Source organism: Lingula anatina, chromosome 1, assembly GCF_051362555.1.
Source record: "Lingula anatina isolate TDL-2025a chromosome 1, LinAna3.0, whole genome shotgun sequence".
Lineage (NCBI taxonomy): Eukaryota > Metazoa > Brachiopoda > Lingulata > Lingulida > Lingulidae > Lingula > Lingula anatina.
Window position 1 is genome coordinate 67036354 of NC_141767.1, and position 23563 is coordinate 67059916.

At 33.5% G+C, this 23563-nt stretch overlaps 3 protein-coding genes across 5 annotated transcripts; 2 read left to right on the forward strand and 1 right to left on the reverse strand.

Annotated features, from left to right (window-relative positions):
• Positions 1-1295: 1295 nt before the first annotated feature.
• On the forward strand, positions 1296-6092 carry LOC106169608 (inactive hydroxysteroid dehydrogenase-like protein 1). Its single transcript, XM_013549121.2, has 9 exons — positions 1296-1535; positions 2148-2270; positions 2669-2779; positions 3074-3132; positions 3462-3506; positions 3826-3860; positions 4034-4115; positions 4396-4623; positions 5078-6092. The coding sequence occupies exons 1-9, from the start codon at positions 1328-1330 to the stop codon at positions 5249-5251; spliced, it is 1065 nt and encodes a 354-aa protein (XP_013404575.1). The 5' UTR covers positions 1296-1327; the 3' UTR covers positions 5252-6092.
• A 645-nt stretch (positions 6093-6737) lies between these two features.
• Positions 6738-11278, reverse strand: LOC106169616 (very-long-chain 3-oxoacyl-CoA reductase). The gene is made up of 10 exons (XM_013549136.2): positions 11047-11278; positions 10412-10458; positions 9891-9966; positions 9630-9740; positions 9265-9329; positions 8771-8815; positions 8434-8550; positions 8222-8287; positions 7769-7915; positions 6738-7578 (listed from the first exon to the last, which is right to left on the reverse strand). Exons 1-10 carry the CDS (start codon positions 11231-11233, stop codon positions 7468-7470), a joined length of 972 nt encoding a protein of 323 aa, XP_013404590.2. The 5' UTR covers positions 11234-11278; the 3' UTR covers positions 6738-7467.
• A 163-nt stretch (positions 11279-11441) lies between these two features.
• LOC106169599 (CCR4-NOT transcription complex subunit 4) lies at positions 11442-23468 on the forward strand. Of its 3 annotated transcripts, none has more exons than XM_013549099.2 (20): positions 11442-11536; positions 12375-12420; positions 14582-14650; positions 15298-15363; positions 15599-15645; positions 16728-16817; positions 17074-17221; positions 17464-17628; positions 17773-17840; positions 18094-18204; positions 18496-18765; positions 18936-19153; positions 19447-19560; positions 19779-19961; positions 20173-20312; positions 20507-20666; positions 21298-21384; positions 21733-21852; positions 21991-22092; positions 22398-23468. In XM_013549099.2, exons 2-20 carry the CDS (start codon positions 12394-12396, stop codon positions 22406-22408), a joined length of 2196 nt encoding a protein of 731 aa, XP_013404553.1. In that variant the 5' UTR covers positions 11442-11536; positions 12375-12393; the 3' UTR covers positions 22409-23468. The 3 variants fall into 3 exon arrangements, with proteins under 3 accessions (XP_013404553.1, XP_013404562.1, XP_086857597.1); XM_013549108.2 differs by having other exon boundaries at positions 18499-18765; XM_087001471.1 differs by lacking the exon at positions 21298-21384.
• The last annotated feature ends 95 nt before the right edge of the window (positions 23469-23563 follow it).

Genomic DNA, 23563 nt, shown 5'->3' on the forward strand with positions numbered 1-23563 from the left:
TGGCATACTATCTTGGACATGATGGTAGCTTGTTTCTAGAAAAGTGTGGATCTCTGACTGGAAGAGTTCAATCATGTTTTACTTGTTTTAAGGGACGGATGTACCCAAATATAGCTAAAAATCGTCATTTTTGGTTTTTTATGTCTAATTATTGATTAAATGTGTATCTAACGTTTAACAGAATAAAATTTTCACATTTTGAACAAAAAATATGTTTTTTTCTGAGGATTCTGATGCTGCACACATCGGCACCGGTGGCCTGGTCTATGCCCCGCCTTCGTTGTCAAGGGCCGTTGGCATGGGTAAACTCGGTGGGCGGACCTCAGCAGCATCAGCCCGACTCGAGAAACAATAGAACAGGGATGCGTCATACCCCCTTTGTCATAAACAGCGATCGGCAAAGCAGTGCCTATTGTTCCGCGTAAGCTGTTTTGATAGTCGCTCTTGATTGTGATCAGCGCTGAGATGAATCTTTTCCGACACATTGGATTTGCTCGAAATACGCGTTTTGATTGATCCTCTCTTTTCTAATTTATAGACTTTGAAAGTGAAAATTCCCTAATATTTTGATGTAATTTCACGTTTTTATAGATACAATCAACAATAAGTGTCTGAAGAAAAATCCCTGACTCCATGCTGTAGTACTTTGTTCAAGTGTTCTAATGCCATCAAAAGCAAGTTTATAGCTGTCCAGGTGCCTGAGAAAATCAGGTGTATAAAAATGGCGTTTTTGTCCCCAAAATCCCAATATTACGTCACACGATGAAGTTGGAGCTGTGTTCCAAGCATTATTAGATATTTTGAAGATACATTAAATGAATGTGACAGGAATAAAAAAGCCCAGACCTTTATTTTAAGAGAAAATCTCAAACCTACATTCCCCCCTTAATCTTATCAACATTACAAAAAGGTGCATTCTGCCAAAGTACGGTAAGATGTCTTTAAAAATATATATATATATATTTACATGTTGAAAAGTGACTATTTATTAATAAAAATTGCCAGTTCATAAATCCTGTTTAATGAAGGTAAAAATGGTTTGTTGATGATAAAGATAACAGATAATGTATTTTTTAAGAGATTAAAATGCGATTAAAATATAGACTTAGTCACTCTATGACCACAGGTTCTGCTAGTAACCTGTTACCAATTTTTTATTGCATCTGATATACTTAAAAATTTTATAGGTACATTTCAACTAACATTTGATAGACTTGGGGGAAATACCATTGTGGTAACTGGGATGCTAGATGAGCTAGCTGGCTTTGTCTTGTCATGGTATGGTCTTATCTTGGGTCTGAGCTCTTTCGGACAGAGGAAAGAAAATATGGCTGCAGTGGTCGATAGCTTCAGCTTTTTAGCAAAAGAAATTATTAGTGTCCTCACATCATTTAGAGACGCATTGGCATTAATAGGTGCAATTTATGCAGCAAGAAAGACCCTTGGATTGAGTTACAAAGTTGTCAGCGCGATTCGATTCGTTCTTTACACCAAATTTGGACGCAGAGATCTAGTTCGCTATGGACATTGGGCAGGTAATGATTTGGTGCGTGTGCTGTTTGTGTAACTGTCACAGGCTTAGTAATTTGCACCATAGGTGTCTTTGAAAAGAAATGGAAAAACAAAATGGACATAGGCGCCTTTCATTTGACTAAAATGTATAATACTACGATTTTTCCGGTTTGTAAAATATTATGTTCACTGAGCATGGTACTAGTACTTGTAAATACATGTACATGTACATGTACAGTACATGTCAAGGTATGAGAGATTCATTGACATACAAGAATCAGAGACCAATCCGCGATGATTGCAAACTGCATGTACTTAAAATTATACTGTAATCTACAAATGAATGGGCAGCTTTTGTCAAAAAAAAAAAAAAAAAAAAAAAAAAAAAAAAAAAATGCCATTTCCTTTTTAGTTGGATACCATACATAATTAGGGACCAGTTAATTGCTCAAGTTTTCTGTCTCCAAAATGGAATTAAGTGCACTCCCTTTCCTGAGAGCTTACCATTTTGCACATCTATTGCATTTAGACTCCAGTACAACAGTGAATTAAAAAACATTATAGGAGTGATGTAGAACAAATATTGAAGTAAGTACCTGTTTAGTACCTTCAATATAAAATGCAATTTATTTCAGTTGTAACTGGTTGCACACATGGCATAGGAAAGGCATATGCATATGAATTGGCCAGTGGTGGACTTAATATCATACTTGTAAGCAGAGGTCTGAAAAAACTTCAGGAGGTTGCGAAAGATATTGGTAAGCATTTCAAGTTTCTTTTTAGAAACATACCTTTAGGTAGAAGGAATGAGACATGCTGCCGTAAAAATATCAAAGTAAAAGTTTTGATTTATCCAGTTATATTATACTAAGATAATGAAAAAAAAAGAAAATAATTCTAATACTACATCTTACACTGAAAGGGAAGTCACGATGTTCTGACTTTATCACAAGGTATTCTTCAGTTGAACATGACACCAGTGACAACTCAAAATAAGTTCACCTGAAGAAAGCCTTGTGATAAGGTTGAAATATCATGATCTCAGTTTCGATGTCAGATTTTTGTCATAAATAATGCTGGTAGTTGTACATATACATAGAGTGAGAGACGTGCCTATTTTAAGACTGCATATTGATTTGTATCTTGGTGTTTTCAGAGGAGAGCTTTGGAGTGCAGACCTGCATTGTCCCAGTGGATTTTAATGAAGCAGATGATGCATATCCTGGTATTCAGTCTAAGATTCAAGACAAAGAAGTAGGAATTTTAGGTATGTTTAAAAACCAGAGCAGATTTCATAAGGAAACAAATATACAAAATGACATGATAAAATGTTATTTGGAATTACAAGGAAGCACGACTATTTGTTCAACAAAGAAGACTAAATCCAAGTGGATTACAAATTATCTTTGGTCAAAGTACAGTTGCAATCTCACCTATGGAAGTTTGAAATTGGCATTGATTACAGTATCACTGAGGACATGTACATGGATTCTGAATTAAAGCAGTTTCAACATTTTTATTGAAACTTTGATTTAGAAATGGTATTTCTTTTGGCTTTCAGTTAATAATGTAGGTGTTATGTATGATTATCCCCAGTTTTTCTTAGATGTCCAGCCAGAGGTATGTGAATATATATATATTTTATTTTAGATTTACACACTAAAATTCAGCGATATTAGTGGGTATTAATTCTATAATAGAAAATGGTTAAAAGAGGTTCATTCATTAACTGTGAAGTTAATTCCATCTGTTATGGGATTATCGGAATATATGATGAATATTTTGAATGGAAAGTACTATCAAATAAAAAAGATATGATCTAGTGAAGACACACCATGTAATGCTGCGTGATCTGCTATATACGTGCATTATTTACAAGTTTGTGTTGAGGGTTCCCTGGAGAGGGTGGTTGATAGATCAGCTAACTCATTTTGTTCTCCAATTTTCAGAGACTTTGGCAATTAGTGAATGTAAATGTAGCTGCTGCAACAATGGTAACTTACATTTGCTGTAAATTTTGTAGAAAAATAAAACAATATAAAACTTGATAAATAAATTGCTTGAACATGAGGTAAAGGAAAAAGCCATCTTATTCATGCACATCTTTGCATGGCCTTCTATCATAATATACATTTTGAGTTACAGGGGGGCATGTTGTGTTTCATCTGAGCTAACTGACATAGAATGGGTCAAAATATTTGTAAGAATTTTTTGGATTAGACCTAAAAGTTTAGGCATTTCTTTTATTTTGGTTAAATCTGTCCTACAGAATTATTCACTTATCTGACTTGGTACCTAATTTTTGATTTCCAGATGACTCACTTGGTTCTTCCTCAGATGGTTGCCAGGTGAGTGTCACCTTATTTTGCACTTATTTGAAAAATAAAATGTATAATTATTTTGACTGGAACATTGGTACTATTGAATATTCCTGGTGCATTGATGTTCCAACTTGACTTTCACAATATTACTTTTGGCTTACAAGAAATCCATAAGTTTCTATACAAAGTTCTTATTTTAGGGGAAGAGGTGTTGTTGTGAACATGTCCTCCAGTGCATGCTTTCTCCCCACTCCACAAATGACTGTTTATTCTGCCACAAAGGTAACTGTGTCTAGGTACTGAGAACATGAAGAACATTGATAGCATACATTTTCTTATTGGTTTTGTTAAGTATTGGAATTATTTAACTGGTGGGAAATAAACAAATGGTATTGAGAGTCATTAGACATCATTCTGATTGTTTGTCTAGTTAATTATTGTAACCAAAAAGAAAAAACAAAACTAAATAACACCAGTGTTATAAAGTTCTTCTCTTTGAATTTTAATCTGGTTACCTATAGTGTAATATGTACATATCTGAAATCATTTGATCTTATTTCAGGCATACCTTGACTGCTTCAGCAGAGCATTGCAGGTGGAATACAAAGATAGGGGGATCATAGTCCAGTGTCTCATGCCTTGGTATGTTGCCACTCGGATGACGCAGTATAGTGAAACATTATCTGATCCAAGCACCCTTATTCCTAGTGCACAAGTGTATGCCAGAAATGCTGTGGCTACCATAGGGTTTTCATCCAGAACAACAGGGTACTGGCCACATTCAATATTGGTGAGTTCAATGTTGATCACCTTTCCTATGCTAATCTTCCTGTATGCATTTTGCAGCAAATACCTAGTCTAGATTGCAAAACTTGTTTGGGGGTTAGTCAGTCATGCTGAGAATTACTTGTCATAATCTTGGAAGGCAATACATATCTTGAGAAAGTGTAATGATACAACCACCAAAGTCTGAAAGGTGTTTTTCAAGGAGTTCATGAATATTGACCTTGGGTCACTTAAAAAAAAAAAGAATAAAGAGGCCATGTGAAACTTTTTTAACACTGTAACTTGAGGAGTTGAGATAGGGCCACAAATTTTGGAACACAGGCCTCTTATGGAACTCAAAAGTTAAGGTCAAAGAGGTCTGTTAAAAAAATTGCTAACATGCTCAACTTCAGTATCTGAAAGTAGATTCCATAAAGTGTATGCCATCTTTTATAGCGTCTCATTTTGTGTTTTTGTAGTCTTGGTTCTGCAGTTACATCCCAGAGTCCTTGTGGATGTGGTTCTCCATGCGCCTGAACAATGCACTGCGACAACAAGCTCATCGGCGTATCAAGATGAAAAAATTAAAACATAGTGAATCACTAAGCTCTTTTAGTGATGAAGATTTGGCCCAACAGTCAAAGCAGGACTAATGGTATTGACAGTTTTCAACAACAGAAAAAAAATCAGAAAAATACTTTGCAAAACAGAGTTTATAATGAGGAAATGTTAAGTGTCATACACCAGTCCATATTTCCAGAGGTGCTGTTATTTATAACATTCATACATATTGCTTTATATTACTCCAATTTTGCTGTTTAAGAGTTGTGACCTGAAAACTTGTGACAGTTTTGATGTTTATTGATGACATCGATATTCAATGTTTATTGGGAGATCTTGGGAGTCCTGTATTGCATGTTGTATGGAGTTATTTCATAGAACAATAAGAAACAATACAAAGAATCTTAAAATTAAAACCCCAGTAATGTCTAGTATTAAATACTAACAGATCAATTTAATTTATATTGTTAAATGAAAGATGGAAGAAATATTAAATATGAAATGTGTAATACTCATCGAGTGTCTTGCTGCTATTTAAAAGCAATTTTAATTCATAATATAAGGGGACAACAAGATAAGATTTTAGAAAGTAATAGTTGTCGGTATACTTTTTCAAACAAAATGGCAATAGCATGAACCATAAGAGACAATCTGTGTGAAGCGAAATTGCTTTATAAACTATTTGATAATCTGTCATTTCAACATTTGATATTTGCTGTCTTCTTCGATGTACTTAATGGTTGTTCAAAGAAAGACAACTGCTGTTTGATGGCATTATTTCTTCATTTTTAGTTGCGCTACAATAAGATTAAAGGTGACAATTGTACTTCATCTTTTAAGATGTAAATGTTCATAGAAATACTTGTGAAATATTTATATTTAAAGAATTATTTGTGTAAATAAAGAATGAAAGAAAATTCTGATGGAAGTTCACCTTAGTACATGTAGTATTGTCATGTGAAACTTTTCAATTTTTGCACAATCTTGAAAGTGTGCAATATTGAAAACTTTCTTCCCACCATCTGGGACTTTCTCAGTCGCACTGTCAGGAGACTAACTAGTTCACGGGTCAAATGTGGTGACCCACTAAAAAGCTTGCCGTCTAATCTGCTAATAGACTCTGAATAGATTCCCCCTGGGGAACTATTTAAGTGGGTTGGCCATATTTGACCTGCAGACTATTTAGTGCTCTGTTCTGAATGCAGCCTATATGTGACCAGCAAAGTGAGAACTACTCACTATAACTGTTCCAGATCTGAGACAGGTTTTGCACCTTCTTCATTCTGAGAATGCCTGTGGTCCCCAGTGTAGATGGATTCTTTCACCCCTCCAAGATTTGAGCATTGACCGAACTCGTAATGATTGAGAGCCTCAGTCTATGTTGTGCCGTGAGACCTCAGATGCATTTCTATACTTTACAGCTACTCCTCTTTAAAACTTACAAGCTTTCACCATGGTATGCTTTCAAAGTTGGTGAAGAAATTGAAAAGCTAAAATTATTCAACATTTGGAAGAAAATGTTTGCTTGTTGTAAACTAGTATTTCAGGACGTTCACTTCTATTCTATCAACTATTCAATTGAATTTGAAGAAAAAGAATTTTATTAAGTTTAATAAACTTACATGATTAAATAATTTTCAGAAAAATCATTTACTTAATTTTCTGATTATCAGTAATACAATTGTAAAAAAAGTTTATATTAATGTTTTGAGCTTCTCTTTCTAAAAGATGATACAAGATCTGTTGACCTTTTTCTGTCTGTCAGTGAAATTCATCATCAAAATTTTGATAAATGAACTACGTTTCTTTGCTAGTAACTTAAGATGGTAACAAAAAATCTGTTACGTGTCTCTACCAAAGTTTTTCCTTTGTTGATTCATCAAAAACAAATGTGTTCTATAATATCACAGCAACCACTATTACAAAATAATAAATGAAAAAACAAAAACAATGACAGTCTTTGGATATTAGCATACTTCAATTATTTTACAAGGTTGTTCTAAGAAGCCTGTGACTGTTAAGTAGAAAAAATGTCACAGTACTTTATTTTAGCAACAACAGTTACTGACTAATATAGGACACATTATGTATAACTAATCCCTGACAGGTAATAATTCAAATGTCATTTCATCATAAACAAATCATTGGAAAAGATTTGGAATCCATAAAAAAATCTTGCTTTCCAGTAGGCCAAATTAAAACTACATGCATTACCCCTAAATCAGCGAAGTAAGATCATAATATTGGAATTTTATTTAGTATTGTCCTGCATTTCATATTGACAATTGTAAACAAATGACAACATTCATCACTGCTTCTTCTGTGCCTTTCTTTTCAGAGCTTTTGCTCTCACACTCTTATGGATCTTGTTGCTAACCATTGTTACAAGCCATTCTGGTAAATGTGTAATAACCCATCCCTAAAGAGTAAAAAATATATTCTTTATCAAAAATAACTATCAAATTATTTATAAACCCTAAAACTAGAGTATAACTTTAATCTCAGACTTATATGTAGCCCTTTCAAATTCTACCATTTCAATTTTTTGTGCTAACATGTAGACATAATCTAACCATCAATTATTCTGATAATTGAAAATGCAACTGTACCTGCAGGGCATGGGAAATACATCCAAATGTCCTATCTTCCAAACCCAAAGTACAGAGGGCACTCTTGGCATAGTCATTTGGAGTAGGTACTGAAAAGGAGGGCCTCAATCTGCTCATTTTTGTTGACACAAAGAAGGGCATCACTGACTGGAAGAACAATAATAAAGACAATCAGTATTGAAGAGGCAATTCAGAACAGAAGATCCGAGGATCTACTGATCCATGGATCAAATATGGAGGACCCTACATGAAAAAAGAGCCAACTAATCTACTGATGGTCTCCCCGCCTACACATTCGCAGTCCTTGCAGGGGTCTCGCAATTTAACCTTGGGAGTCGTGATTTAATCCATTTAATGGCGTGTGTGGAGGTGGGGAACCATCAGTATATCAATACTATAACCATAAATGTTCATTTGAAACACTGCTCCCAAATCTTGCAATCACTGTATTACCTGTATTATAATTCCCTTAGAACCATACTCTCCTTGCAGAGACCTTGAAAAGAAGTCGACAAATGCCTAAAATGGAAAATTAAATTTAAATATGAATTCAGTAATAAAAAACACAGTGATTTCGAAAATTTAACAATGATATTTTTTTGACAATACTGTTAGTCAGAAATAAACTATTAATTAAAAATTAAGAACACAGTGGTCTGTCTTACTTTAGTAGCAGAGTAGAGTCCAAGGAAAGGCACAGGTGAAATGCCAGAGGCGGATGCAACATTTATAATCACTCCCTTCCTGCGCTCAATCATCTCTGGTAATATTATCCTTGACATCTTGAATTTAAAAAAGAAATCTTCAAATTCCATATTTCATTATAACAGTAAAAAGCACAATTATAAGATTCAATTTCAAATCCACTGGAATAAATTATCCCATCTTACACAACAAAAATAATGAAAATGTACATATCCAATGTCGCTGCTATTAATGTGACTGAACACAAAAAATCGAAAATTTATTATTATTTTTTCTTATAATCCACAGACAACTTACCATAACAACAGATGTGATATTAATGCTAATCATCTTTTGGCACATCTAAAGAAAACAAATGAAACTATTTAAAATGCTTTTATAATACTTAGCGTTTTTCAGTCAAAACTGATAAATGGCGAGACAGTAAATGTAGAGTTATTGTTAACAATCAAATTACTGGACTTACAGTGCCAGCATAGTTAAATAACAGCACTGTGTCCTCCTTACAAGATCTCATGTTTTCTTCCGACTAATACAAGGCTTTTGTTATATAACCAAGTTATGTTTTCAAAATGTAAAATCTCCATATCTACTTCAACTGGGAATGTTTGATCATTTTAAACTTTATATGATGCGATATTCAATAAGCATTTGTATTTATATAGTTTGGAAACGTTGTTAAAAGGATTGATAGCACCAGTCATTAGCATATATTAAAATTTTTGAAAACTGAAAGAACAAATGTTAATATAAATGTTTTTCTAACAAGCTGTCAGGTCTCTCTAACATACCTCATCTAAATTCTCCAACTCTGTAAAATACTCTGGAAATTGGTAACTGATGCCCACATTGTTTACTGAAAGTTTATCACAAGATGGTACATCAATAAACACAGCACACACATTGCTGATATATTTGCTATGATATTTCATTTAAAGACATTTTAATGCCAATTACAAAATATTTTTTCAAATTCTTGTGACCATTTTTTCAAAAGGCACATTAACAAATCCATAAAATAAAGTTCATTCCTATTTTTTAAAAGTGATAGTTTATGGTTATATATATGCTAAAATTAAGTTTTTGATCTTAACATTGATCTTAGCATCTTAACATTGTACACTCTTCTCATAAAAAGTATTAAACTATTTTCTACCTAAGACACCGATTTCAAGGCCTGCTAACTCCTGCTTGATCTTAGTGTATATCTCTGGACCCCCACCAAAGTCAATAGGAATGGAGCGAGTTTTTACTGCCAGTTTTGACTCTAAACATAAATTGATACAAAGCTGAGTAAAAAAATTGTTTGTTGTAGTAATTAAATAGTATGGAATTATCATACATTAATTTAAACATAAAATCCAACAGTTTTATTCAGTAATTCTTTCTTCATAAATTGAAACTTAATTGGACTTACCAATCTCCAAGGCAACATCTGTCAACTTTTGAGGAGAACGGCTGATAAGAACTATATTGAGGCCTTGTTTAGCCAGCTGACAGAGATTGCATGATGCAAAAAAATAAACAAAAATAAAATAAATTTTAAAAACAAAATGTTTTATGTAAAATATGATATACAGTCTATGAAAAGTTAGGCTTCGTTCACATGCAATGTCTATTTTCTAAATTCTATTTTCTATTTGCGGTATGTCTTATGATCACGGTCTGTGGCCTGAATATCCCGCGGCGTAATTACTGGCAGCGCGAGCCAGTAACTATAAGTTACTATAAGTAACTGGCTCGCGCTGCCAGTAATTACGCGGCGGGATATTCAGGGCACAGACCGTGATCATAAGATAGCGCAAACAGAAAATAGAAATTAGAAAATAGACATTGCATGTGAACGAAGCCTTACTTTCCCAAATAATATCACACTTATAATATTTATCACATTTAAAAAGTAAGTAATAAAACAATGAAAAACACTTTGTTACATACCTGTAGTGCATAAGCCTTGCCAATACCATCAGTGGCTCCAGTAACAACTGGAAATTATAAAAAGGACAGTTTCAAAGTTTACAGTATGAAATGGTCATTATTCAAGACTTGCAGAGCCTCCGGTTGTTTTGTAATGTAGTGCTTTTTTGGGAGAGTGCAGAAAAATCACCTGCCAGACCAGGGATCAAACCTGGGACCTCTCACTTACAGGGCGAGTGCTCTACCGCCTGAGCTATCCGGCTGGTTCTACCCTGCGTCTGGCACTACTGATACACTAACATTTAATAAAGAAATGTGATGTCAACTATATATAACCTGAAGCCCTATAATATGCAAGTGCTGATTCCTGTGGTGGTAAACATCTTGTAGGTGGGTGGGGATAGGGTCTGAGTTGGGGCAGTGTAAGCAAACCGAAAATCTGGCAATTTATTGATAATATCAACAATATAAATAACATATTAACAATATTAAAAAAAGCATGTGGTCCTTACAACATAGTAAAATAAGAAAAAAAAATATAGCGATTGAATACTAAAATCAAGTAACTCTGACATTCCCCAACTGACAGGGCCATTTTTGGGCATGACAACGACTTCCATTGATTCACTCCCAGTAAGACCTTTGACTTGACTCACCTGCCCATTTACCGGTTGCCTTTACTTTTGTGGCAAGGCCCATTCTTCCGAGGGCATATACTTTAAAACCGTGAAGAATTGAAAGAGTGAGCTTCAAAGCAAAAAACGATGCAGAAACAGCACCAAAAATTGCAAATATATCTTTGTAGTCTCTAAAAGCTTCTAATATCATGTTGTCAACCGCCATTTCTAACGTGTTGCAGGGGTGCAGATAATATGTTCAAGCCGAATATATAGGTCAAGGACACTGGAATAGTATAAAGTAATTTTAAAGAATTAATATGATAAAAAGTCATTTGATGCTCATTTTTATCAAAAAAGACTATTATTTCTCAAAGATTTTACTTTCTTTTTGCACTAAACACTAAAAAATCATTAACCCACAGCTGGCACATCCGGGACGTTATGCGCGATTTTGGTGCGCATTTGTCGATTATTTCTATCGCAGGAAATATCCTTCCCGCTTTGGTTTGTGAGAAATTATCAATTTGTAAGTATAATGGGAACAAATACTCAATTTTTGGGCAATCATTTTGTCAAATGATAAACATTTATATTGTTTAGAATAACTGTTTGTTTTTCAAAAACTTGTGTTATGGTTAATCGAAAGCAAAGTTAGACACCATAAATACTATCAACTAGGTCGTGATGAAAATTTTGACATATCCTCCAGTTTCAGCAATTTCGTCTTACAGCGTGTGATATGACAACAAATACATGATAGTTTGGTCATGCCATTCAATTAGTAACATTATATAACTAGTGCCAATCCACAGTCAAGAGCAATTTTACTTAATTTGGGCGAATATGTCTAAGTATGTCAGGGATGTATAGAAGCAGTGCTCAGTAGATGGAAAACCCCTCCTACATTGAAAAGAAGAAAAATATGTGAACAACCATATGATTCATAATACCAGATTTTAAAGCTTACTTTGAAATATTTTACCTGGCTGTTTTGCAGATGAAATGTTGACTTGTTGAATGTTGTGATACATTTTTTTGTGTAAGGTTTATGTAAATGACTGTAGGTGTGTTTAGAATATTTATATATTGTCTGCGACACTATTATTTTTTGATTAGTATTAATATTCAGTTTTGCTTTGGTTTAGTACAAATAGTGGAAGTCTAATGAAAGGATGCTTGCAAACCTTTTTGCACATCTTTTTTTGTCACATCTGTATGAAACTTGAATCTTGATTGGGTTGTCTTGATTGCTGTCAAGAATATTGCACCTTATCTTATGGAGGAATTTACCAATGTTTTTAATTGTTCTAAAATGTTACCATGAGTTTTTAATATAGTATTGTTCAATGTTGTATTATTTTCAGCTATAAGAAGCTGTACATCATGTCTGTTGGAGAAGAAGCAGTTGAGGTATGTGTCACTTTGGTTGGGTGCTAAAACACTGATTTTATTGAGGTTATTTTGTTAGAAAAGAAAGTTTGAAGAGGTATTCAAAGAATTGGTTTCAATAAGAATTTTTGTTGAAGGGACTTTTTGCATAAAAACTGCTGACTACATTTTTAATGACTTGAGACTGGGCACTCGGGGAATTTTTGTCTTGTTTCAATTGGAAAGAACTGGTTAGTAATTGCTTGTTTAGCCCTTTTATAAACAGTAGCTATTTTTATATAATATACCTGATACTAGCTAATGCTGGATAAACCTAATAAAGAATGTTCTTTTATTTATATATTTATATTAACCATAGTACAGAGAGCCTACAAATGTATCATATGTACCAATGAGAGCTCAATAAATTATATTATTATTATTATGAAGATGATGATGATGATGATGAAATAGTATGGAATAGTTGTTATTATTGGCCATCCATTTACTTTTTACTTCTTGGAAAGAAAATGATTTGAATGTTCCTATTTTAGGGTGATAATTAGGCTCTTAAGTTTGATATTGTTGAAAAGTCTCTGTTCACATTACTTAACAAGTGTTTAATACCGTTTTCCATTTGCAGTGCAGTATTGAAGGTAATTTTTGTCTTAAGGCCCATATGCAGGATTTTCAGATGAAGAAAAACAGAATAGATTATTGGAGAGCTTTTATGAATCATTTCACTTGTTTTAAGTGGAGATAACTGTGAAAGTTAGTTATTGACTCTATTTTCCCTCCAAATCAGAGTTTTCTTTATAAAGATAATTTTTTTCTAGATCATATGGCCTATCCTTGCACTTGGTTTTGATGTTTTGTAAAAATGTTTCTTAAATTCATAAATTAGTTTCTAAATGACTAGCCAGGCACTGAGCCTGCCATGCCTTTGGGGACATTTTAGAAGGAAAATTTGACATCAGGTTCTACATTTGAAGGGTGTTATAGTTTATAAGGTCATATTGAAAAAAAATAACTTACGTAGATTTGCAGGATATATAGACAGATGATTTTGGGACATTTTCAAATGCAGATAGAATACATTCAACAGTTATATGTAATGTGGCTATGTTCATTAGTACTGGCTATCTATACAGAAAATAAACAGTGGAAATCCTTTACAGTCCATATGAAATGATTAATGTGAAACTTAAACAGTGACTCCCCATTAATTGCTTGGTAAGGTATGTATGCAATTTATATGATATACAACATGATGCATTTATCATGAGCAAATATAGAATAATTTTCTCTTAATAGATGTTTGAATCTCTGACAGTAGGTCATGGTGATACTTATTATTTATGTATATATTTATGATAAAACATATGAAGAAGCACCAGTTCGTACATTATTATTGTTATTGAAAGTTTGATTCCTTGTTGTTTCACTTCTTCATATATCAGTGGATAAAATTGCATTATTTGAAGCAATTGGTGCTTCATGGAATATAAACATCCGATGATTTTATCTTTTAAGATTCAGCTAACACAGCTTTCATTGTTTCATGTACATACATAATGATGTATGAGAAGAAAAAATGTCTGCAGTGTACAGATTTTAAAGAATTATATACACATATGGGGAGCTGTGTCAGCATATGGACACAGTAATACAGTTTATGTTCATTTACAATTACTGCTATTTCAACATAACAGCATATTTAGGCAAAGTAAGGTCAAGTAGTTTGACAGGGACAACATTTGCAAATGATAAGATCTGTCCTCACTTGGAATGTGGACGTATCAAGGAAATAAGTAATTAAGTGCTTAATTACACTGTAATATGTGCCTTACAGATGCATCCATGGTTGAAGGATATATACATGTTTGGTATATAACAGATATATTTATACAACTACATTTGCTGCATCATATGGATGGATCATTCTGAAACCATTTGTTATAAATACATGTGTAAATTTTTTATGATAAAAAATGGCACACTGAGAATAGCATGCAGTTAGTATTGATACATTGTGGTCTTCATTTTCACCAATACTCCCTGCTTGTGTTTTATTGTATTCATTTAGATATTTATGTAGGCAAACTAGAGTATCTTATTTAATTGTATGACTTAAAATGTATTAATTGTTCACAGTGTTCCGGAATATCAATATTAAAATAAATCATAACTCTTATAATTTCAGTGTCCTCTGTGTATGGAACCTCTGGAGATTGATGACATTAACTTTTTCCCTTGCACCTGTGGTTATCAGGTAAGTGGTATGGTTTTCAACTCTGTTAATAGTTTATAGTAAAGGGATATATTGTATTTTCTGAAATCCAGCCGATAGCATAACAATGAAGTCTTTGTCAAATCGCTTGTATAAGAATCGACAACTGGAAAGGCATTCTTATTTTTAAGTTAACAAAACATTATAATAGCATAAATGCTATGTCTTACGTCTCCAGTATAAAAAGTAGAATGTTTTCCTAGAAGAGTGATACAGATTGCTTCAAAGCATTCATTCATTCATGAGATGATCAGTTGAAAGCTTGTGGCATTTTTAATATGCTCAGAAAAATAACACAGAAAAAAGCATAGGCACATAATTATTGATTATCTCAGGATTATGTATTTCATGGTCTATCTATTACTAATCACAGCAAATTGTCCATGAGAAATTAACTATTTGGATTATGGATTTAAAAAAAAAACAGTAATAGTTGCAGTTAATTTGAGCGGTAAATCTGCATAGTTGCCAAGGTGCTTTCATTCTTATCACCATGATTTCCTTCTCCTTTTAGAGAGTATCTAGCTTTCAATCTATTATTGCTTGCACACTTTTGTTATCATTGAAGAAAGATATTTTCCAATACGTTATTAGTTAGCTATATTTATAAATGTGTTTCTTGATTTCAGATTTGTCGTTTTTGTTGGCATCGTATCAGAACAGATGAAAATGGTCTGTGCCCTGCTTGCAGAAAGGTAGGTCATTTGTCTGATAGTATAAAGTATAAAGCATGTAGATATAAATAATTTTTCAAAATGTTTAAAAGATAACTTTTATTGATCTAGCTTCAAATAAAGACTTGAGGCTTCATATCTTTTCATAGCTGTTGGACTTTTTTTTTAAATATTGTACCAATAGTTAAATTTTGCTATTGTACATACCAATTAGATACAAATATATATTTATTATGAATAAATTTCTTTATTATAGCAATACCCAGAAGACCCTGCAGAATTCAAACCTTTGACAGAAGATGAGTAAGTTATTTTGTTTTAGATTAAAATAAGTTAATGACATACCTATTGATAACATGTAAGGCATTGGTGTTTGAAATATGAAAAGAATATATAGCATCATTTTAAGGTGTTTGGAGCAGGAAAAGAATATATATATATATATATATATATGGCAGCAATGCAACTTATCAGGACAGTTGATGGAAAGGTTTCTAAGCATAAAAAGAACATTGTATTTATGAAACACTAGTCATTATAACAAATGTAGTGACAGAATGCCTCAATTGCCAGTTCCTGACTGTAATTACTATTCTCGCTAGTATTTCATGCTTTTTTCTTAGATAATTGTTTGTAATTGAACCATTGTGTAAATTGCTTTCTTTATTTTAATGTTCATGGTTTATTTTCCTAATCTGAGCATTAACAGTTGAAAGTGTGTTTGCTTTGTTTTGAGTCCTTGACAGTTTGGTTAAAGGCTTCAAGTGATATAACAAGTAATGTACAGTAGTTTTTGCATTTGTATGACTTCACAGTTTCATCAGCTCTTATGTTACCATTTTTATGCTGTCACTGGAAAGATAATCATTTATTAATGTGAAAAATAGTTCCAAAGTGTACTATTGACATATAGCTGATATTTTGAAAACTTAATATTATGTAGAAGTTTAGGTTGATATTTGGCTTAAAATGTGTTACATATTTGGTATTGGCACTTGTGAATGAAATATGGATTTTGAAGTAAGCAAGGGACAGGTATTATTTATTCATAATTTAATTCTTTGATCAAAGATGTAGAGATAAAGTGAATTGTGAAGTCCTCTGGGTTATTTTAGTCTCTTATGAGAACAAAACTATTGTCAGTTGTCACTTGAAGCTCCATTTGTCATTCAAGGTGAAAAATGGATCAAAACTGATGTGTGAAATTATCTTCTTACTTGCCAGGGTACTAGCTACCAGTTATTTATATAATGTAATTATTTTTCCTCATCTTAAGGGAAGATCATTTGTTAGTTGTATTGGTTATACTTTTTTTCATATTGCCAACTTTGTTAGTTTCATATTTGGTAATATTATCTCTTAAAAGGAGATTCTTTTTTTGTCAGGTTGCAAAGGATCAGGAAAGAAAGACGCCAGAAAGACCTTCAGCGCAAACAAAAAGCAGCAGAAAACAGAAGACACTTGGCAAATGTCAGGTTTGTAAAAATGATCACTTTTTTTTTTTTTTTTTTTTGTTAAACACAAGAAAAAAGTCAGTAAACACATCTTGTCAGAGACCACAGTGTTAAAAATACTTATTACACTATTTTTTAATACGAGTACTATGGTTTCTTGCAGTTTGGTGTAAGAGTGGTGTAAATTGTCTTAATATGCAATATGTAAAGAACTACTATATTTGACAAAGTGCTTTATTGTTTTGAAGGTTTTAACTTTTTATCTTTCTTTTCACAGAGTTGTGCAGAAGAATCTTGTTTTTGTTGTTGGCCTTTCCCAGAGGCTAGCAGAGCCAGAGGTTCTTAAAAAGCATGAATATTTTGGAAAATTTGGAAAGATCATTAAAGTGGTGATCAATCAAAGTACTTCATATGCAGGAGCGCAGGTAATGAAACAATGCAAACACTTTACATTAGGAAAGTAACATCAAAAAGAAAATTGTAGGTCATTTAAGTTATTATATAATCACTCCAAAGACAATTTATTACAGTTTCAAACATAAGGGAAATTGTTAATCTCACAGAATGGAATTATTCAAATGAAAATTGAGCTTGAATTACCCATTGTAGTCAGATGTGTAAAAATGAAAAAAGGCTAAAAAGATTGATGTAAGTTCTTTTATTTAAGGGTCCTAGTGCAAGTGCGTATGTGACATATCTCAAACCAGAGGATGCTTTAAGAGCCATACAGACCGTGAACAATGTGCATGTTGATGGGAGGACACTGAAAGCTTCTTTGGGGACAACTAAATATTGTAGTCACTTCCTAAAAGGGACACAATGTCCCAAGCCGGTAAGCGTGTGTTTTTTCCAATTATTATTTTATTTCAGTTTTTTTATGCCAACTTTGATTTGACCATTAATGTTAAACAATAATGATGGGTGTCTTCTGGAAATTCTTGTATTTGTGTAATGCAGCTTATAAATTTCTTTCCAGGACTGCATGTATTTACATGAACTTGGGGAGGAAGCTGCGAGTTTTACCAAAGAAGAAATGCAACAAGGGTAATGATGATTTGTTATGATGATATGAATCAGGAAACATTTAAAACTTAATAAAAATACAGCAAAGTAATTTTACGTTTTTATATTAATTGAAATTAGTATGAGTTTATTCCAGAACAACTGGACGTATGGATTGAAGAAACAGTTGTGTTTAAATGATGTGCTGTAGTATTTTGTGTTTATGTAATCTTTTGCTCTTGGTTTTCAAACATAGTGATTTCTTGGAGTTTAACATCTTCACTTGTTTTTGTAGAAAACATCAAGAGTATGAACAAAAGTTACATGAAGGCTACTTGAATAGTATCAATGCTGCTCAACAGGCTACTGTAGGGAAAGTGCAACCAGCTGCAACAGGACAGCAAAGGTGGGAATATTACATAGGATTTAAGTTTAGAAAAAAAAAACTGCATTCTTCTAAAATAAAATGAATAGACTCTCCTTTACAAAACAAATATTGTATTATAATTATTTATTGGGGGCTGTAGCAATAGTCCAAAGGCTCAATAGTCCAAAGGTTCATTGGTCCGAATGTTCACTACAGAACCTTCAGACCAATGAACCCTTGATTAAAAAACCGATGAAAATGTTACCGTTTTTCGGACCAATGAACCTTCGGACTATCGAGACGCCCCCATTTATTGTGTTATAATTGTAGCAGAAAGAAGACTGTGTCCCCAACAGCACTGACGCAGCCATCTTCTACCCAGTCAGCACCCACAAATCCCCCACCAAATTCAACTTGCAAAGATGCTTGGCCTTCACTACACAGTACAGCCAAACCAGAGCGTCTTACGAATGGCAATAAATCTAGTTCTACACAGGCTTCAGAAAACCTTGTTGACTCTCCTCCTCCTGCTCCTTCACCAACACAGAACAAAGCTCCTGGGAATCATAGAAGAAAACCGTCAAATGAAAATAATGAAAGGTGAAATTAACGACTGAAAAAAAAAAATTGGTCAAAATAGATTGAATTTCTTATTTGGTAATGATCATAGCAGGATAACATTTATAGCAGACTTGGCAAACTAATTTTGTTTTGATGTTAAATGCATTGATGAACATTAAATATAATACATGGCATTGTTTTTACTGCAGTAAATCTAAAGACAGTGTAGGCCAAAAAGATATACCATCAAAGCAGTCGTCACCCCCCTCACAGATGCCCCCACACCCCCACCCACACCCCCAGTTGTCTCTGGGAGCTGCCAGAAAATTGCCTTTTGGACAGTCTGACAGTCTGTCCCTGTTTACAAACAGTGGTGGCTTTTCTTCAAACAGAAACCCCAAACCACAGTTACCATCACAACACACAGGTGGGTACACAGGTTTTCTTGATAATATGTCTCTTTTATTTTACTTTCATTGGTTAAGTAGTCCTTATAAGTGAATTTCATGTTTTGTAGCAACTGGGTTACTGTTGTCTCTCAGCTCCCCCAGAGGCTTCTCTATCATGTAGAACTTCACAATCTTGTATAGATTGCAAAACTTTGTTGTTACTCTTTTTAGCAAAATTTATAAAATTTCTTTGTAAAAGGCCTTTTTATTTAGCTTCACTGTGTACAAAAATAGTGTAGCAACAATTTTCTTAATGGCGGCTTTGTTTCAGACTCTGTACCCACAACAGAAATACCCGAGACAATTGCAGTTTCAAGTTCAACAGACTGGAGTGCAGCTTTTGGTTTTTCTTCCTCTTCTGCAGCGACAAATGATGATGATCTAGGTAAATTAAATTTTTTTCTTACTTGAATGAAGTACTTCAACCATAAAATTGCACAGAATGTTTCGTGCCAATGCTATACAGATCAGGATGAATAAAGCCTCTACTTGACCTTTGAAATGATTTTAAAGCAGTGAGCAATTTGGTTTATATAACATAGACTGTAATTTATTATGAACTATTCTTCACTTTTGAGTGGTAAGGTGTTGATCTTAATGTAGGTTTCGATCCGTGGGATGAGTCATCCAAAGCTCTTGCAGACCTGATACAGATAGAAACGGCTCTGAAAGTTCCTCATACAGCACCCCCTCAGCAGGGACAGTTCATCCCCCCACAGCCAACAGCAGTTAGAAGTCTTCCACCAGGGTTTGCCCCTCAACATTATGGCATGCCTGGAAAATTAGGTAAATGTATACACAATGAACAGAAAGTACAATTGTTAACAAGCATTGCAAGTTGATTTGTGTCAAGTTCATTTACTACTATGAATAATCTCATTATGCAGGAAATATTAGTATTTCCTTTTAAGGCCAATATTAGATTTTTAACCAAGCCAGCAATGTCCTTGTATATCCTGCATTCTTTAAACCTTTGCTTGATTGCTGTTTCATACAGATCCTAATGGTAGTAGAATGCTGGGTCTAATGCAGTTGCCTATTCAAACCCCTCTGTCACACCCATTTAGTGGGACAGTACCTGAGATGGCTGCAGGGGCACCAGCTAACAGAGATCATGTGAATGGAAACAAAAATACAGTAAGTTTATTTAGATATATTTGTGCATGTTTCTTAAACAGTTCTTATCAGTTTCTGATCGTTTAACAATCAGACATGTAATGACTAATCCAACCTTTTTAAATGATTGTGCTTCATGTGTGTGGAACGTTTCTCTACAGCAAGGGGATTACCTATTTTGTTGTGATAATTAGACATAATTCTATGGTTTTTAGGGTGATGCATTCAGCAAAGACTTTCAAGATGGACTTAGAGCATTATTACCAAATATCAATATAAGTTTTGGTGCTCCACAACAACCACAACAGACTCGAACCACACAACAACCCAGGCCACAACAACAGCAGCAACAACAACAACAACAACAACATAACAGTAAGTGAATATGTGTAAACCAGTTGTTGTTGTTTGTTATTGGCATTTTCTTTTTTAATGAGATTCAGTTTGGAATCCAGAATAGAATAAAAAGTCTGGTCCAGATGGAATTGATTAAAGGTGATTTAAAACTATTTCTACTGAAGTGGAAGAGTGACAGGCAAATATGACTTGCAGAGGCTTTAGTTTGTTTCATGCCATTGGAATAATTTTGTGGTTTCAGTGAAAAGTAACCTGTCACTTCTACTTTAAAAAGAAATAGTTTTGATATAGTTTGTTAACTTCTCTCAGAAGTTTTTGTTTTTTCAAAAGTTCACTTGTCTCTTTTAGATTGTATGCTACTCACTGTCCTAATTTGTGTTCATTTTTTTTTTTTTTTTTTGACTGGCTGCTAAACTAAATTCACCTATTAGTATAGTATTCATAACGGTGTGAATGTCATTCTTAGAAAGTATTTAAATGAATCTTTTTATGCAAACTTTATGCCTAATTTAAAAAATTGGGTCCCTCACAACCTGTCCTCTTATAAGAGGCTAGCATAATAATATTGCATGCAATCAAAATGCCGTTTGGACATAGAGTATAAGTTAAAAAAGAACTAGAGAGATGAAGTACTTTTCTACTTCTGCAGATTGGCGAGAATCCTCTGCATCCTCTCAAGATTTATCTTGGTTAGGATCCGACCCAGCTATAGTCACATCTGGTAAAATTACCACCAGTAAGACATCAGACTTTTCTCTACTTTGCATAGTTCTGTCGTTTTATCTTCAAGGAAGTAGTGTTCATTTTGACTGAAGCAGCTTAGTAATTTGTGTAGTTTCTTTGAATAGAAGTTTTGTTTCTGGCAGCATGTTATGAACTGTGGTGTATTTTTATTGTTCACTATATGTATTGTTTCACTGTTTAAAGTCTAGATGGTGTTTATTTCCTAACAGTCACCATATTAAAATATTTTATGTAATGGAAAATATTTTTGTGGGTTTCAACATGGGTTTTGTAGGGTTGAAATGTTTAAACAAGAATATAAATTGATATTTCAGAGCTAAATTTTGACATATGTTTTTAGGTGATGTTTTATCTGAGAGTCCACCACACTGGATGAAATCTCTCCACCAGTTAACAGAGATAGAGTCCTCTCCTAATCATAATCACAGATTGCCATTTGTACAACAGTTTCCCTTCAGAGGTCAGTGGAATAGTTGCAATTTCTGATATTATTACCAAGAACTAATAACTTTTCTAAAATTTTGATGCTTTTCTTGAAAATAAAATTTTAGATTTTTTATAAGTCAGTAAGGTATATGTTGTTTTGTGTATTGTTTAGCCCCCCAGGTGTGGCCCCCCCAGGTGCAGACTCCACCCCCAGGTTTTCAGACCCAACTCAGACCCCCAGCACAGTTTACAGAACAGCAGCAGTTGACAGAAGGTAAGATTAGGTTTAAATAAAAGACTAGTAATGAACATATAGTACTTGGGTACTAAGTCATGTTAAATGCTGTACAATGAGAATAACCTTGTGCGAGAACAAATAAAGAAGTGATAGAACCAATTATTTTATTTTGCAGTTTAACACTGTTCTTGTAAGAAAAAAGCCAGAAGTTACTGTTTGTCATGCTCTTTGGCTAATTAAATTCTGTGTGCAAGTTTCTGTAGAAGACATTGTTAATGTGAGACATATAAATTACTTTCACGGAATATGATAAACATCTATATGTAATATTTATTTTTCAGGACTTCAATGATGAAACAGTTTTGGCTTCTATTTTATGGAAATAAGCCTAGAGAAATGCCCCAGTTGAATTCTGTAACTTGTAATCTAATGCATATATTTACATTACTTCATGTCTAATTCATATAGATGTAGTAGTATCAACTGAGAATAGACAGATTGTAAAACAGACTATGTGTGTGTCATTTGGTGATGTCAGACAAAATTATGGTGCTTTAAGGCAAGACGGAGCAGCCTTATTTGTTCATGTAGTTGGTGAAATGCAGGTTGGAAGAAAAGGAATTGCAGATGAGTTTGTTAACAGAGAAACATGATTTAGTATGATCTTTATTTATATTTATCAAGGTGGGCTTTTTAAGCAATACATTGACATCAGTTCAGTTATCCCAGTTCAGAATGCTTTACACATGTCATTGACTATGTTATATCACGAAGACTTGGCAAAACAAATTCACATCCATGTTTTAAAGTGGGGAAGAATTATGGAGAATCGGTATTATGAATAGACATTAAAACAGGACTATTGCCTTGTTTCTTTATTTTACTCTTTTGCTATAACACAAGTCACACAGGGACTGATATGATGTTGTATTAGGTATTATGAAAATTTAAGCTGAAATATTTTATTGAAGTGAATTTCAAAGATTAACATTGAAAACTTCTCAAGTGAAACTTTTGAGTGGTATTTTAGGGGCATTTCTCTAGGTAAAGTGGACAGTTTTTTCCAGTTGGTAGCTTTAATTCACACCCAGTGTTGAAGGTTTCACCTCGCTTTTCATACAAACATAACCATATGATGTTAAGAGGGTAATTTGTGTGCTATTCAGTTCTTACTGCTGTGTTTTTTGGGGGAGGGTGGATTAAAAAGAAATTGATGGAGCACGAGGAAGGAAAATGAAAGCTTCAACTATATAATGGTAATACAGAGGGAATATTTGTAATGCATCGAGCCAGTTACTCATTTCTTACTGGCATCAATATGGAAGACGTTGTTGCCCTTTATTGAAGGGTTATTGTTAGCAGTGAAATGCATGGCCAATTGTGTCAAATAAACATGTAACCTCAAATGCTGATTTATTTGTCATTTTGTTTGTCAACATGAAAAGTATCATAGCACTAGTTTGACTTATTGTTCACATAAACCTCTTCTTTTAAAATATTATATTAA